Source organism: Vidua macroura, chromosome 5 (genome assembly GCF_024509145.1).
Source record: "Vidua macroura isolate BioBank_ID:100142 chromosome 5, ASM2450914v1, whole genome shotgun sequence".
NCBI lineage: Eukaryota > Metazoa > Chordata > Aves > Passeriformes > Viduidae > Vidua > Vidua macroura.
The window spans coordinates 25,660,070-25,675,558 of NC_071575.1; the positions used below are offsets into that span (position 1 = coordinate 25,660,070).

At 46.1% G+C, this 15,489-nt stretch overlaps 1 protein-coding gene across 1 annotated transcript in view; it reads right to left on the reverse strand.

Annotated features, from left to right (window-relative positions):
* Positions 1-2,893: 2,893 nt before the first annotated feature.
* TMTC1 (transmembrane O-mannosyltransferase targeting cadherins 1) overlaps positions 2,894-15,489 on the reverse strand; it is a 134,909-nt gene continuing 122,313 nt past the window's right edge. Inside the window, exons 15-20 of the mRNA XM_053978431.1 lie at positions 11,815-11,950; positions 10,880-11,024; positions 10,632-10,769; positions 10,124-10,246; positions 8,881-8,958; positions 2,894-8,160 (exon numbers count right to left, since the gene is read on the reverse strand). Of these exons, the coding sequence (XP_053834406.1) occupies positions 8,020-8,160; positions 8,881-8,958; positions 10,124-10,246; positions 10,632-10,769; positions 10,880-11,024; positions 11,815-11,950 (761 nt within the window). The 3' untranslated portion in view covers positions 2,894-8,019. The remainder of the gene's footprint in view (positions 8,161-8,880; positions 8,959-10,123; positions 10,247-10,631; positions 10,770-10,879; positions 11,025-11,814; positions 11,951-15,489) is intronic.

Sequence of the window (15,489 nt, forward strand, 5' to 3'; positions counted from 1 at the left end):
TCGGCTTTGCTCTGGACTACACCCCAAGGAGACACAGCTTTCTTCCATCGCTTTTGGCACCAGCTGTCCCTTAGCAATGTGGGCAGGGAGCATGGGGACAGTTTGACTTGGGGACAGCTGGCTCTGATGAAGGCTTTGATGCTTCACTGAACTGTGCAGTTGGAGATAAAACTATGTTTTCTAGGGAAAATGCCTCCAGTCCTCACCCAGCAGGGAGTGACGCACACAGTGACAGGCCTGGCAGACCCCGTGCTGGGTGGGAGAGCAAGGGCGTGCTGCTCCTCTGAGCCAGCCCAGAACACAACCATCACCACCAGGATCACAGAGCAGAAGAGATCTCCAACACTTGGGACACAAAGGAAAAAGAGAATTGCAATTTCTCTCACCAGCTAGAGGTTTGCTTCTCCAGGCTGGGGGACAGGGGTTGTATCAGGCCTCTGGCTCCCCTGCTGAGAAGAGGGCAGCAGCTCTTCCTCAACTCCTTTCAGCTGGCCTGTGTCTGCACCAGCTGAAAATCACTCTTTAAGCACTCCTGTCTGATGTGTTTCTCATGCCTAGAGGAGGGGTCCCCTGCCTCTCCCAAGCCAGGGCTGGGATAAGACATCTGTTCCCAGCCACACAAACATAAGCAATGCAATGCTCATGATTTACGAGGTACTCACACTCTGTTTGCTTGGGTGAGAACCTGGAATAATTCACTTGGATCCAAAGTGACACCACTCCAGCCCTTCCTAACTTTGGAGCTGATGCCCCCTGTGTAGGCTTGGAGGTGATGCTGTTTGATGAAGGTTGGCAGGCATTAGAAACCTCACCAGTGTCTCATACCACCTTATGAGAGCAGCAGAGCACCGAGGAGCCCACATCTTCCTCTGCTACCCAGACCATCAAACACTCTTTGACCTCAGCAGTAACCAGAGGGACTCACCCCACAAGGTTGTGGGGATCCTTGCACAACTCCTGCAGCATTCCAGGCTGTAGAGGGGCTCAGCTACCTGCTGCCCTGTTCGGACCAACCTCTCTCTCTGGTCTCAAAGCACTCAACCACTGCAAAGCCCAGGCACGATTTTCTAAGCCACTGGACCAAATTCTCCCTAGTCCTTGGTGCTGACTGGCTTTTCCAACAAGAGACTGTGGTGATTACTGCTATAGCAGAAGTCTAGCAGAAGCAGAAAATAAGCAAACCTTATCAAGGTGGTCAATGATGGGGAAAATACCATTCCCTTAGGTGGTGAGAGAAATAATATTAGCAGCAGCAGAAGGACCAGCACCATACTGGAGCAGGGTGGAAGGAACTGCAATTAGCTGGTTAGCCTATTACTTGCCTCAGCAGGACATCTGTTTTTAGCACTGGCTTCATTACCAGGAGCAAGTTACTCTGATCATCATTCTCCTGCCTGGCTTGAACCACCTCACAACCTATCTAGTGCTTATTGGCCTCTCTTACCTAGAAGACATAAGTTTTCCACTGGGTGTAGAACAGGACAGACAGGGAGTTATGAATACATTAGCCACTGCAGGGGGATCTGCAAGAAGGGTTTGACCTGGTGCCCCAGGGAGACCAGTTCACACACTCAGCAGGACCAAGCTATTTGTCTTGCTTGCACAGCCAAGGGACCACATGGCAGCTGGGCAGCCTGCAGAGGGAATGGGTCACTGACCTCAGCAGCCAAGGAAGGCTGTGGTGAGCAGCACCTGCACAGAGAGGGTACGAGAGGCTCCCAGTCCCCACCCAGCTACAGCAAAGGCAGCCTAAAAATCACTCATCAAGACAAATACACCAAATACACCCTGGCATATCTTGTGATACTGACTGGCTACTTTCACCTTTTTGGTACCTCAAAAGAGCAGGTGACACCAATGCTCACCGCCATAGCCCCCACACTGAGGCACACCTCACGCACAGGACTCACCACATAGAAGAAGGCGGCACACGAGCAGAGAGGAGTCCTGCTCCCACCACAGCTCAGGAAAAGTAACCAGTGCTGGAGCCAGGCTATGCTCCACCTCTCACAAGAGGAACAACTCAGCAAATGAACCCTTTTAATGGCTATGGTGTCAATCAGGGTGAGCAGCTGAGGCTGCAGGGCTACAGCACAGGTGGGTTTGGGGGCACTCACACCCTGTCTCACCTGTTTGTAGTTTAGTGCCCGTTTCCATGGGCAGCAGCAGGATCTTATGTCCTCCCCTCATCATTGCCACCAGACCTGAGGTGCCTCAGGCCTTGCAGAGGACCTAGGTGGGCACTGGGTTAAAGCTTTGTTGTTGGGACCTGTTGTTGGGAACTTCAGGGTGTGCAGCCTGACTTCAGAGCGTGCAATTCCTCTTCATGCTACAGAGCATTATGGACTCACCAGAATGGCAGGAAACACTATGGCATGTGCTCAGGGCTTTTGATTCTCTTTCAGTCCATTTTCAGTAGGTATTTATCATCATTGCTATCCCACGTGAACTCAAACCCTGGAAGCATGCAGAAGCATCTAGGAATGTGTACCAGGAAGAAGGGATTTACAACAAAATTAGTTTCTTTTTAATCTCAGTTTTTTTTTCTCTTTGCACTCTGTGGATTTGTTTGACACATTCCTGACAGAGGCATAAAGACTGATATGAAGAGCTTATGTCAGTATAACACGTCCAATCATCAAGACTGTGTGAGCACCAGCCCACATCTTTTCTCATGCTCAGGCTCCAAAAAATGCCTGCTCCAGTATTTTTATATGCCCAGACTCAAACACATATGCTGTAGAGTTCCTCCTACAGGACCAATAACCTGGAAATCAGGGGACGTAAAATAAAAAATAAGTCAAGTGGAGTAAGAAATTTCAGCCCTTCCACCTCCAGAAGAACTTGTTCATGGCTGGTCCAAAAGAAAAAGAACAAAACCAGGCACAGCACCTACTTTTCTTACTTTTTATATAAAATAGACATTTACATACATTTTCTTCTGCAAAGACTTCAAGCATAACTCCTTGATGTGAAATCTAGCCATAAATCCCACCGTGAAAAAAGCAAAGACTTTGCAAATTCCTGCATCAATGACATACATCCAGCTGCTGCTAAGAGTGACTTTATTTTTAAAATATTTCTAATCCACGGGGTGTTTTTTTTGTGGTTTTGTTTTTGTTTGGTTGGTTTTTTTCTTTCTTAAAAAGATATGCACAGCTAATTTTAAAAAATTAGATACAGAAATAAGAACCATATGAACAACAGGCAATGCAAACAACTTCTGCATGAGAGGAACACGCAGCATAACATCCGCTTCAGGCAGAGATTTCTACAGTAATACAGTTGTGTTACAGTTGTAACTTTTACAGAGGATACCACTGGGGGTATTTTCCAGAAGAAAAAATTCTTAGCAAGTCAGTACAAACATGGCAATGAACTTTTGCACAAAGTTATCAAGGTTACCTGAAGCAACTTTGCCACATTAAAACACCAGTGAATGCCAAGCGCTGTTTTTTTTTCTTTTTCTTTTTTTTTTTTTTTTTTTTCTCTTTTGCTGCTGGGCTTAAATGTACATGAAAGCAAAATGGTGCATTTTGAAATTGCTGCAATAGACTGAAGGTTGGGGAAAAGCCCTCTAAGGGCTAATTTTTCCCCAAGATTGTGCATAATTGCATATATGAAAGATAGAAATTGAGCACTTGGTCAATTTAATCACATAAAGATTGAGGAGACTTAAGCATACACCAGCTGTTTCAATGAGCTGGAGGACAAGTGGGGCAAAGGACCATATAACAATATTCTAAATTGCTTAATTAATAAATTAGACTGACAATTGTCTTCTTTCACCAAACATTGTACACCATATCTGGCCTGGTTTCTGTAACTGTGGAGAAGCTTTCACAGTTTTAGATCCTTTTAGGGGCATCCAGCCTCCCCTGCAAGTTAGGCTCTTTATTTTGAATTTTTTGGACTTATACTTCTTTCTACCTCCATGCATGCATGCCCAGCCCCCTGTCCTTCTCAAGATCTCTGGAATGAAGGCAATTTGCACTGCTGCATTCACTTACTGTTTGGCCAAAACAAATTGCCTGCACATTTGTAGGAAAATCTAGACCAAGGAGTCCATGAGAGAAAGAAAATACCCCCCACTGCATCATTTATCCTGGGGGACAGAAAAGAGATGGAAGCAAAGGATGCTGGAATTTAAATAAGCAATAAAATCCATCAGCTGCAAATATGATCCATGGGGAAAGGAAAAAGCAACACAATTATTATGTTTCTCATTTAGGATTAAAATGCACAGTGAGTACATGAGAGTCCTGTCTAACCAGCTTTCCATTAATTCTCTGCTTTAAAATTAGTGAGCACTGAGGTTTAGCCAATGCAACTTGCAGAGAGCATGAACTCTCCCCCACCAGACAGATACTCAGTCATTTATTAATCTGCAATCTCTGCTAACTATGCTGAGCACTGTAACTGGCAGAAAACAATGTATTTATAACTCTTTATTTTAGAAGCTGTGCAATGCTAGAGGAAGAGAACATTTCCTATGATTAATAAAGATAATATAAAGTTACCAAAAGGTAAGTTGCTCAATTTATCTTGCACAATAGCATTCCATTTTGGTGGAGGTAACCCATCTCATATCATACTCCGTTCTTCTTTGCCTGCAATAAACCTTTGACATGATTGATGCCCTGAACAAACACAGGGCTTCAGCATGGGTGCCAACAGGACAGACTCAGCTCACAGGGGTTTAATTGCTTTGGTAGCCCATGGTCTGAGCCATTCTCCAAATCTGATGACAGTTTGCAGACTGTCATCCTGCATTGATGGGGTATAAAGTGTTGGTTCAGGAATGTGGGGTTCATTATTGATCTCTTCTCTCTCCAGAACTACCATAAACCCAGCTCCAAAACGTGGAGAGCCGGCCTCTTGGCACAGAAATGTAAACTGCTTCAACTGGCATTAAAATCCCTGCATATGTTATCAGCCTAATTCAGGCAAGTGGATATGCCTTGCCTTCCAACCAAACCACCTCCCTTACCGGGGCATGGTCTCATCTTTCTCCATTTTCTGCAAGTAAGACAGTGTTGTACAAATGGTAATCAATCCTTCTCTGGGATCTGGGAGGGGGGCATCCAAAGCTGTATTACACTTCTACACATAGACGAGTTTTAGGAGGTCAGGATGGCTTTGATCAGGTTTTAGGACAAGCAGAAGACAGTAATTTCTACCAGGTCTCTCAGGAAAGACAAACTAAGATTTATGCTGAAGTTAAAAACATAAAACTAAGTCTTCCCCCTCACAAAGCATTGCTATAAAAAATACAACTTCTGTATTTGAAAAAATATGTTTCACTGGCCACTATTTAAAGCCACAAACTGCAATGAGGCCTGTATAATATATAGTATTTATTTAATATATCTTTTGAGGCAAAGTTTATAGTTGATACACACTTTTAAAGGAGGCACATGTCCCCCCATGCTACCCCCCGACCTTCAGCTGGCTGCTGGAGCACTCAGCAGATGCCTCCTCCCTGCGGGGCTTTGCACAGTACCACTGTCAGGGCTGCACCAAACACTGCTCTGTCAGCCCCCAAATTCACTGCACCACAGCCAGCCTGGGCACACAGGCCTTTGGGAAGCTGTCCCAAAGACAGGCTCACCTTGGGGACAGGCAGAGAGCTTTCTGTTTCAGGTACCTCTGAATATCCCAACAAGGAACCATCTATGACCTTGCAATGCATGCTGGGGAGCTGATTGCTGTCAGAGGCCATTTGGTGGTAAGCTTTGGTGGCCCCATCCCATGTGACTGTGCTGGCATGATGTCACCTCCTCCAGGCCATCCTGGGAGCCCAGGGGTGTGCAGATCTTCTGCGTGCATAGCAGCCAGCAAAGCACCTGCCCTGGGGACCTGCAGAAATGTCAGTTCAGCCAGTCCACAGCCACAACAGTCATGTGGAGAAACAAGAGAGGGGTGCTGATCCAGCCCCAGGAGCTCAAACCTGCCCCTGGCCCCATGAAGTAAAGTAGGCTGCTTGGGCTGGGAGCAGAAAACTCAACAGTGAAGAAACTTGCTTATTCTGATCCCAGTGCTCCCCTGGAAGCTGGTTTGGAGGGAGAGAGCCCAAACACTCGTAGTGCCACCTCTTCCCCCCAGCAGTCTTTCACTTCTGCCCAGCTGCAGCTGGTCTCCTTGGCCAGTGGGGACCAGTCCAGCCTGGTCTCAGTGGGTGCACAGCCATGGCTCTGGCAGGTCCATAAACCCTGGCAGGGCAGACAACTGTACCTGGACTCCATGTGAGCTCCAAACACAGTTGGAATCACATCAATAATTCGTCAGTAACCTGACCACCACCTGCAGCAAGACACCAGGCTTTTCAAATGGAACCAGCAAAACCTCCAGCACATGGCTGAACCATCCCACTGAGGGAATCTGGAGCGTGTTGAGGTGCCATGGCCAGCTAAATTGACACCACAGGGATGCCTGCCACACAGGCTTTTCCTGACAGATGTGTTTTAGGGCATTGTACACCTAACTGAACTGTACTAATAATGCCAAACCCTGGGCTGCTGGCCACAGTCAAGCTCAAACAAAACAACTTTTTTAGCAGTTTAGTGCTGCAAGAGGAGCAAAATGATGACCCACCCTGATGTCCAAACCCAAAGGCAGGAAGCAGATCCCACTAAAGCTCCCTGGGAACTGGTGCAAACCCTGATGGAAGGAGCAGAAGCTCTATTGGGCTCTATGGGCTGCTATTGCAGGGTCAGTGTGGTCCAATGTGCTCTGCAGCCACTTGCCTTAGAATCATGAGAGGGAATTATTCCAGCATGCCTCATTGGTACTCCCTTTTTCTAACTTCAGACAATATGAGTCACAATGCCCAACCATGTGGCCAGCTGTGAAGGATATTGCCCAATTCATATACAACAGAGAAAATATATTAATTATTTGATTATTATAAGTTAAATAAATAAAGCTCAAAAATAAAAGCCCCAGTTCTGAAGAGAATTTGTTTTCCCACATCAGTATTTAAAAATATAGATTTATGACTGATCAGCTATAGGTCATTTTCTGTATCTCTTAGGGGAGTGGTGAGAACACTTTGACCAAGAATTTTGTCAGTGTTGTCACCACGATAAATGGGCTTTGTCCCTGCACACCCATAAAAGAGCCTCCTTCGTACCTTTCCAGGCTAGGAAATGTTCCCTGATCTCCCTGTGGCTTTACTTTACCTCTTCTATTGATTAGATAGGTTGTTTGTTCTCCATACTGGGGACTGAGCAGGAGGACAAGTAATCCTAGAGCTTCCCATTGCCTTTGGATGCTTCAATTTTTTTCAGAGTAATAATTATTTGGCCTGGAGGGAGAGGGCAAAGGATAAAGCCATATGATATTTGACAAAAGTGACATCATGAACCTGAATTACTACAAAATTATTGTCTAATGAATAAAACATTCAGGCTAGGTTTTCCCTCAAAGGATCATCTGTCCTACTTGTAGAATCATCCTTTCAGGGTGATATTTAAATAGTTTCCCCTTTCTTTAGAATAATTTTCAAGTCCCATTTAGAACTGTAAAAGTGACCATCATTTTCTCAGCATTAACCCCTTGGAACCTTTTATATGTGACCATTATGACCATCTTTCCTGTCTGCAGCACTTACAATGAAGCCCATCAGTGGTGCTCTACATGGATGAGGTGAGCCTGTGTGGAGGAACAGGAGGTGCTACTTCACCCCTGCTGCAATGGATGAGTGCTTTGTCTCCATGGTTTCCCTAGTGACAACCAAGATATTGAAGGTACATGTCCCACCCACACTCCCGGTGTGACTAAAATGGGTTCAGCCTAGACGTAAATCTTGATTAAAGGAAGGTTTTCATTCATGCTCCAGCATGTCCCACAGGACCCGAGTGTCTCCTGTAACTTTGATTGAACCTAAGCATGCATTCAAAGTTTGCCTTCCATACTTCTGAGCCCTATCAAAGTTCTTTCAACATCACTTTGAGCAACAGGCTTCCACCACACTCTTCTCCAAGGGGCATGAGTGTCCTTCTGCTGGTGACTTGATTACTATGTTTGGTCTTTCTCCTGGACTTCTTGAAACCGTTTCTCCAAGCGATCCAGTTTGGCCAGATTCTCCTTCAGCAGCTTGCTGTTTGGAACGAGCTGTAAGGCTTTCTCATAGTAGTCACGGGCAGTGATGTAGCTCCCCTGCAAAGAAAATGAGTGGCGGGTCTCATTCACATTCCACACAGAAAGTTTGGATAAAGTGAAAAACAAGATACTCTGTCAAGAGTTTAAAACCCCTGATATTGTTTGGTTTCAAAAATACTTCTTCTTTATGAAATAGATCACCAAGTGCTGTTAACCTAAATTTGATGAAACCCACACAGCAAGAAATAGATTTACATTTTTCTGTTATGTTGCACCAGAAGAGTTAATTTTACTCAGCAATAGGATAGCTTAAGGACATCACACAATGTGACTCCTTAAGACCCAAATCATAATGATATGCTAAAGTATTCAAAAGAATAAGGAACCACAGGGTAGGCTGTCTATTTCCATAATTTCATGCCAGTATTCTGCATTAGACATCTTTATTAAATTAATTAGGTAGAGAAGAACCTTAAAAGTCAACTAACGGTGACATTTTTCTAAGGTAGGTCAACAACTGAAGCAGGAAAGCTTTTGAGAGGAGCAGGTGGCTCCTTGCAGCCTGCACTCTAAAAATATGAGATTTGCTTTACCAAGCAACCTGGTTGGGAACTCTAGCTGGGGTGAAGAGACTCTCCTCCTTTTTGGATAAAATATGTCAAGGGGCTTGCTGTTCACAAACGTGCAACTCCTGGTAGTCTGAAACCAATTTAGCTTTTTTGTTCAGTGTAGTAGTGTCTGCACCTGGCAGCTTAAGGAAAACCAAAACTGTCATACCTTGATGTGCTCGATGCCTCCCATATTCATCCAGGCCTGTGCTTGGTCTGGGTTGAGCTCCACAGCCCGTTTATAGCTCTACAGAAACATGAAACATTTCTAGGTTACGAGTCTTACTCTTCAAACAAAACCAGTTACTGGAGGGGAAAGAGAAACACAGTTTCTTCTCCTGAAGCCATTCAGAATGTAATTCAAATTCCTCTCATATACAACACACTAAGTGAATTTCAGTTTCTTTGTAGAAGAGACATAGAATGTACTGCTCCATGGCTCAGTTCATCTCACAGTTTTTCCCTGCCAATGTGCGCTTTTCCTGCTTTCTGAGAGAAGCCACACTTGCAACCCTGTCCCTGCCCCCCGCACATCAAGGTCATTTCCTTAGGCAGTGCCAAGTACAATGCCTGTCAGCTACAAGGCATTGCTCTTTATCTGCAAGGCTTTAATTTGGAGCTGGCAGCAGACTCTGGTACAGCCACTTGCGTGGTTTCACAAGGACCTGAGGGCAGTGCTTTCCTTCCCCACTGATGCTGAGTGTGGGAGAAGAAGAAATTAGGACCTTCTGGAGTCTGTCAAACAGTACTGTTTTTACATTGTCACAACAGGAAAGGATTTTCAAATCAGGATTAAGCATCCTCATCCATAGGGATATTGAGAATATTCAGAGCAATCCAAATAATATTTTCTGAATCAGAGGATAATGGAATGGTTTGGGTTGGGAGTGACTTTAAATATTATCTACTTCCAGCTCCCCTCCTACAGGCAGTGACACCTTCCAGTAGACCAGGTTGCTTCTGTACTATTATTAATGCTAACATGAGAGGAATTTCTGAGCTAGCAATCATCCTTCTTCACAGGATGAGCCAACCTCTCAGTTATTGGCATCTGAGGTGAGATATAACAACATGGTGAACTCTCATAGGTCCCCAAGCTTCCAGGTGAGCCACCTGGAGCTGGTCACTGACAGCAAGAGGGGCTGGATGGAGCAAAGGTGAATCCCACCACAATTCTGTACTTAACACCAACCTCTCAGAGCAGGGAGCGCTATTTCCATACAGGAATGAGGAAAAAAGTTGCAATTAAGTCTGGTAAAGTTAGCTGCCTCCTAGCTTTCTCTGTACCAGTGATGGACTCTGAGCTCCTAAGGCAAACAGCCAGGGTGTATGCACCAGGGAGTTTCACACACAATGAGCAAACTCTATCTTTTAGCCCATAAAACCACCAGTAAGTCTTAGAGCAGTCGTACCTCGAAAGCCTTGTCAAGGAGATTCTGTTCTCTTAGCTGGTTTCCTTTAGTGAAAAAGAGCTCTGATATGACTTTTGGATCCTTTGGTTTTAGCTGAAGCGCTTTTTCTATAGCTTCAAGTGCCTGTGAAGAAGCAAGAGGACATTGTGTACCTTCCATTCAGTGCCTTCCCACTTCTCATTCTTTCCTCACCACTATGGACTACCAGCATAAGAACCAGCTTCCTCCATCCCTTGTTTGCCCTACATCATTAACACACAGGCAAATGGTATTTTTAAATGCCTGGGGCTGATGGGCACTGGGGCTGACAGCAGCAGGAGGTGTAAGTGATAAGAAAACCACCCTGCTTAGCTTCAGTCTTAGTATGTAGATAAAGTGAAGGTTTTAGTGAAGAAATAATCTACTGAATGTGTGCTGAGGCACATGACATGTCCCCAGACAGAGTGTAAAATTCAACCTGAGCTCTGTGTGTGAGCCCTTGGGCCAAGGGTATCCCACACCACGGTACCTTGGCATAGAGCTCCTGCTTGCTGTAGATGGCTGACAGAAGGCGGTAGCACTCCAGGCACTCCACATCCTCATTAAGGATATGGTTTGTCATCTTCTCGGCTTCCTTCGTTCGCCCCATCATCGCCAAAACCTGAGCCTGTAACAGAGCCGCGTTACCAAGTGTTACGCTCTCGACCAGCTCAGCCCTCTGGCACAGGCTGGGCTGCACCCAGTGGCTGCTGCTGCCCTGCCCTGGCCCTTGCTCACCAGTGCCAGTCGGATGTCCTTGTTGGAAGGCTGCAGCGCTGCCGCTTCCCTGTAAACCTGCAGGGCCTCCTCGTATCGCCCCGTGTTGTAATACAGAGCCCCCAGCGGGGACAGGATCTCAGCCTTCCGCGATACCTTCAGTGCCCTGGACGTTGGGAAAAAGGCAAGTTTCAAGGTCGTGGGAGGAGCAAAGGGGAAGAGTGAGGTGGGCTTGTGCGGGGATGGAGAATGTGTGGGGATGATGCTCTGCACCATCCCAGCCTGGGAAGCACAGATTTCATGTCCTGGGGAGAGAGGAATGTGCCCACAGCAGAAATCCCGCTAGCCACCTGAGAAGGAGAAGGAGCAGGAGCCACCTCCAAAGTGCTCATGAGCCTGCAGCAGGGGTGGGGATGGTTGACAGTGATGAAACTTGGGGAATGCAAGCACAAATCTATATGCCAAAAAGAAGGCAAAAGTATTCCCAATCCATCCTGCTGCATACCTGGAGTCAGAGCCTGACTGCTGAAACACTGCTGGGAAGGGCCAGAGTTCCTAAAGGTGCCAAGGGTTTGGTGCTGAGCTGTGCAGCACTTATGGCTGTTCCTGGTGCAGCAACCACGGACCACCTTCAAGCAGGGTGGGAGTTGTGGTAATACAGTCTGCTCCTGCCACCGAGAAACCTCCAAATTTATCATCAGAGCATCCCCCAGCCAAAAGCAGCAGTGTCCATCCTGGGGGCTTGGGAATAGTCCAGGGAAATCAACACTGCCTGAGCCCATGCTGCCTTTCCAAGCACTCCCCAAAAATAGCCAAATCTAGTTTCAAAGAGATGGAGGGTGAAGGGAGGAAACCCCACGCATGCACTGATAGATCCGCATAACAGAAACTCTTGAGCAGAAGCAAGCCATTCAGGGACAGGAGGAAACCCTCTGTCTCCCACCCCAAATCCTCACCTCTTGTACCACACTTCAGCCTCTTTGTTCTGCCCCAGTGAGCGGTGAAGCCTGCCCAAATTCACCATGGCCACGTGGTGAGTGGGGCTCAGGAGGATGGCCTGCCTGTAGTGGGACATGGCTCTCTCGGGAGACCCTGGAGAGGCAAACAGCCATTAAGCAAAAAAAAAAAAAAAAAAAAAACCAACCTGTGCATCAGAAAAAACCCGTCTCAAACTCAGCACGTGGTAATGTTCTAGCTTTCTTTCTTCTATTGCTCGACACCTGTGTCCTGGGGTGACTTTATGATGCTTCTATTATCCCCATTCATCTGTTTAGCCCAGAAATAAGTTTTGCACCTTTAAGACCTTCCGAGAGTGAAGAGGGGAGAGAAGAAGTGCAGAGTTTGTTATCAGAAGCTGCACTTGCTCACCCGCATCCCTCTTGCAGACTGTGTTGTCTGCAGATGGCAGGACAGAGCTGTCCTTTGCTTTTTAGTTAGCTTTCAGCTAGCTGAGGCAAAGAACTTCCCTGGAATGTGGTTTTCCTTTTTATTGGAACTGTTCAAACCTGCTCTGGACTGAGCACCCAGAAGAGCACCAGCCGCTCACACCTGTGGCCACCAGGCCAGGCCTGAGCCACGGCATTTCCAGCACCAGAGGGACTGATAACAGACTGGGTGAGCCAAGCTACAGCCCACAAAGGGAACTTTCTGAGTTTGTCATCTCTTTTGGAGCAGCAAGAGGTTTTATTGTTTAATATTGTTCATTTTTTGTGCTGGTGAGTGCTTTTCCTGTTAAATAAACATTTTTTTCCACTTTTCTCCAAGGAAATCTTTTCTCGAACCAATTGGGAAAGGGGCCACTTAAATCTGTTTTCTAGAGGAACCCCTTTGGAGGTTTTCTCCCAAATTTGCCCTAAACCAGGACACCATGGAAACATTTTGAGAAAGAAACCCTGCCTCAGCATTTTGAATCTAAGCATAAGAGAAATTGCTGTCCAAACTAAGATTTAGTCCACAATATTCAGAGACAATCCTGAGAAATAGATTTTCTAGAGGTGGTTTTCTTGCAAGTTGAGGATACAGTCACAACAAGATGACTCCTGACTGAAAGCACCCCCTTGATCATGCAGCAGTGAGGACACAACCCCTGTGCTAAGGACAGAGCCCACCTCAGAGAAGGGGCTGGAGCACATGTGCCATCTCCTGGTGGAGCATCCTTTCACCCTGGCCCACTGGAGAAATGGGCAATGAGGAATGAAGAACAAGCCCCCCAGTATTCCCCACAACACCACCAGAACTGCAAATAGTTTCAGCCCTCTCCAAAGAGAGATTATCCCCTCCTCCTCCGCTGTGTTGCTCTGAGCTCCAGCTCAGTTTCTGTGTACTGCTCAATGGGACTGGGAGTAGCTGCCCGGGACCAGCTAATTCCCACTCTGGGCAATAAATCCCAGAGCAGAGGTGGCCAGGTGGTTATTTTGGAGCACGGAGGCAGCATCTCTGTGCTGCACAGGAGCCATTGGGTGGCACTGCTTCGCTGTGTGAAAATGTGCAAGGTCCTGCAGCCCGTGACATCACCGAGCACCACAACAAAATACAAGCAAAAAGAGAGGTGCAAGAGCACTACCCCAATGCATAAAGTTCTACTTTTAATAATGTATTTTTATTTAGCTAAATAATGGTAAAAGTATAAAGTTCCAGCATTTCAGCAATGCAAATATTGCATTTTTAATCCCAGGGCTCATTTAATCGGTTTGCAAACTCCAGACCAGATAATCTCCTGATGAAAACCAATACTCAAAGAGCTTTGTCCACCAACAAAGCTTTTCACTGTTGGCATTTTTTTAAACTGATTCACTTCACAATGTACTTAATTCAATTTCAAGTTGGAAAACAAATCTCAAAAACAGCCAGTGCATGTAGGGCACTGAACATGCTGCTGTGGGAATTTTGTTTTCATAGCTTCACAGATCAAGTTTAATTTTTCTGAGACCATCTATGCAACTTAAAATATACACAGAGACATCTCAACAGCTCCATTATAGGAGTGAAGAGGAACATCTGTGGAGAGGTTTAGACGTGTTGAAGATTCACCTAAGGCTGAGGACATGTTGTTCAAGGTATGACTTTTTCAAAACATCCAGCAGCAGCCTCGATCTTTCCCCACCACTGAGCAGGCAGATGTTTTTGAAAATTATATCTACAAAACATCCTGGGAAGCAGCTGGGCACGCACTCAGGTCCCTCAACCAGGCAGCGCCTCTCCTGCTCAGCACACAGGGATAATGTGCATCGTTAAGGGAGACACACTCAGTGTCTGTGACCACTGCAGAGCTGTCTGGAGTTGTGTCTCCCCAGAGCCAACACTTGCTGGACGTTTGCTGCACAGAACTCTGCAGGTTAATTGGCGTGGTGCTTCACAGCATCTCCCTGTGCCGCTGGCGCAGAGCGCAGCCGGTGACAGGTTCACGAACAGCCACTTCCTTCACGCTTTGTCATGTCTCTAGGAGGGTTATTGACACATCATGCCCCAAGTGTCAAGAGTCGGTGGGATTTTTTCCAGTTGTTTGTCTGTAGGGAAGCATAGGAGTAAACCAGGAAATGATAGTTTTGACTTTGGCAGAGCACAAAAGTGCAAAAACCAGAAAGTGCTCTGCACTACATTTGAACCACAAATTTTGGCAGGAATAGTACAGTTTATCTGGGCTGGCAAGCAAAGATGAATACAACATCAGAGGGAAATTACTCAGGAATTTTTATTATTCGCAAGCTTGAATTTTGCCAGGGCCCAAATTCAGAACCTGAACCTCTTTTGCTAATGTCACAATGCCTCTTTTGATTATGACTACTGATTCTGGTTTTGTATTTGTTTCACACTGGTACTACAGAGGGGTGATGGCCAAGTGTCAGCTCAGAGGCAGAAGAGCCAGTTGCAGACTGAGGGACCATCATCCCTTCTTCCCAAGCACCACTGGAGCTGGGCACATGTGATGGGGAAAGAAGGGGTGGCAAACACACACTTCAAGCCTATACTATTTCGTCACTGAGTCTTGGCACTATTCTGGAGGAACCACAGACAACAGTCCTTTTCCACTAGTAATTCGTCAAACTTAGCCTTGCTTATAAAGCTGTCAACAAAAGGTGGCAATTAAAGTGACGTTCTGTTGTTATTATGTGAATGCCAGAAAGTGCCAAGGAATTTGGATGGGAACTAGGAGCCCAGAAAATAAAAGATGCCATTACAGAGCTCCTCAAAAATCAATTCACCCCAGTGTATAAGGTTTTGTTTTCACAGATGATTGTGGTTTAAAAGCCATGTTCTTTGTAAAGTCGTGACACTCAAGCCTTACAGTCAAAGAGCTGCTTTGTCACAAAGTAGGGCTGCACATGCTCCAGAGACCATAATGATCCATTTGTGTGCCTGTGATTTGATTTGATGTGGCCATGCCCTGCTGGAAAAAAGGCAGTACTGTCAGGGTGCTGCCCAGCACACACTGAAGAGGGCAACTGCCTGTGTGAAGATGGTGAGAAACACTGAAGGGAGCAGCAGGGCTGAATGCTCCTGCTGCACAGTGCCTGCACTGATTACCAATTCCAGAGCGCTGTGCCCTCTCAGCAGCACAGGGATATTTATTTCCAAGCTACCATGGAGGCACATCTATTGCCTTGGAAGCTTTTGACACTCTTTTAGATGTG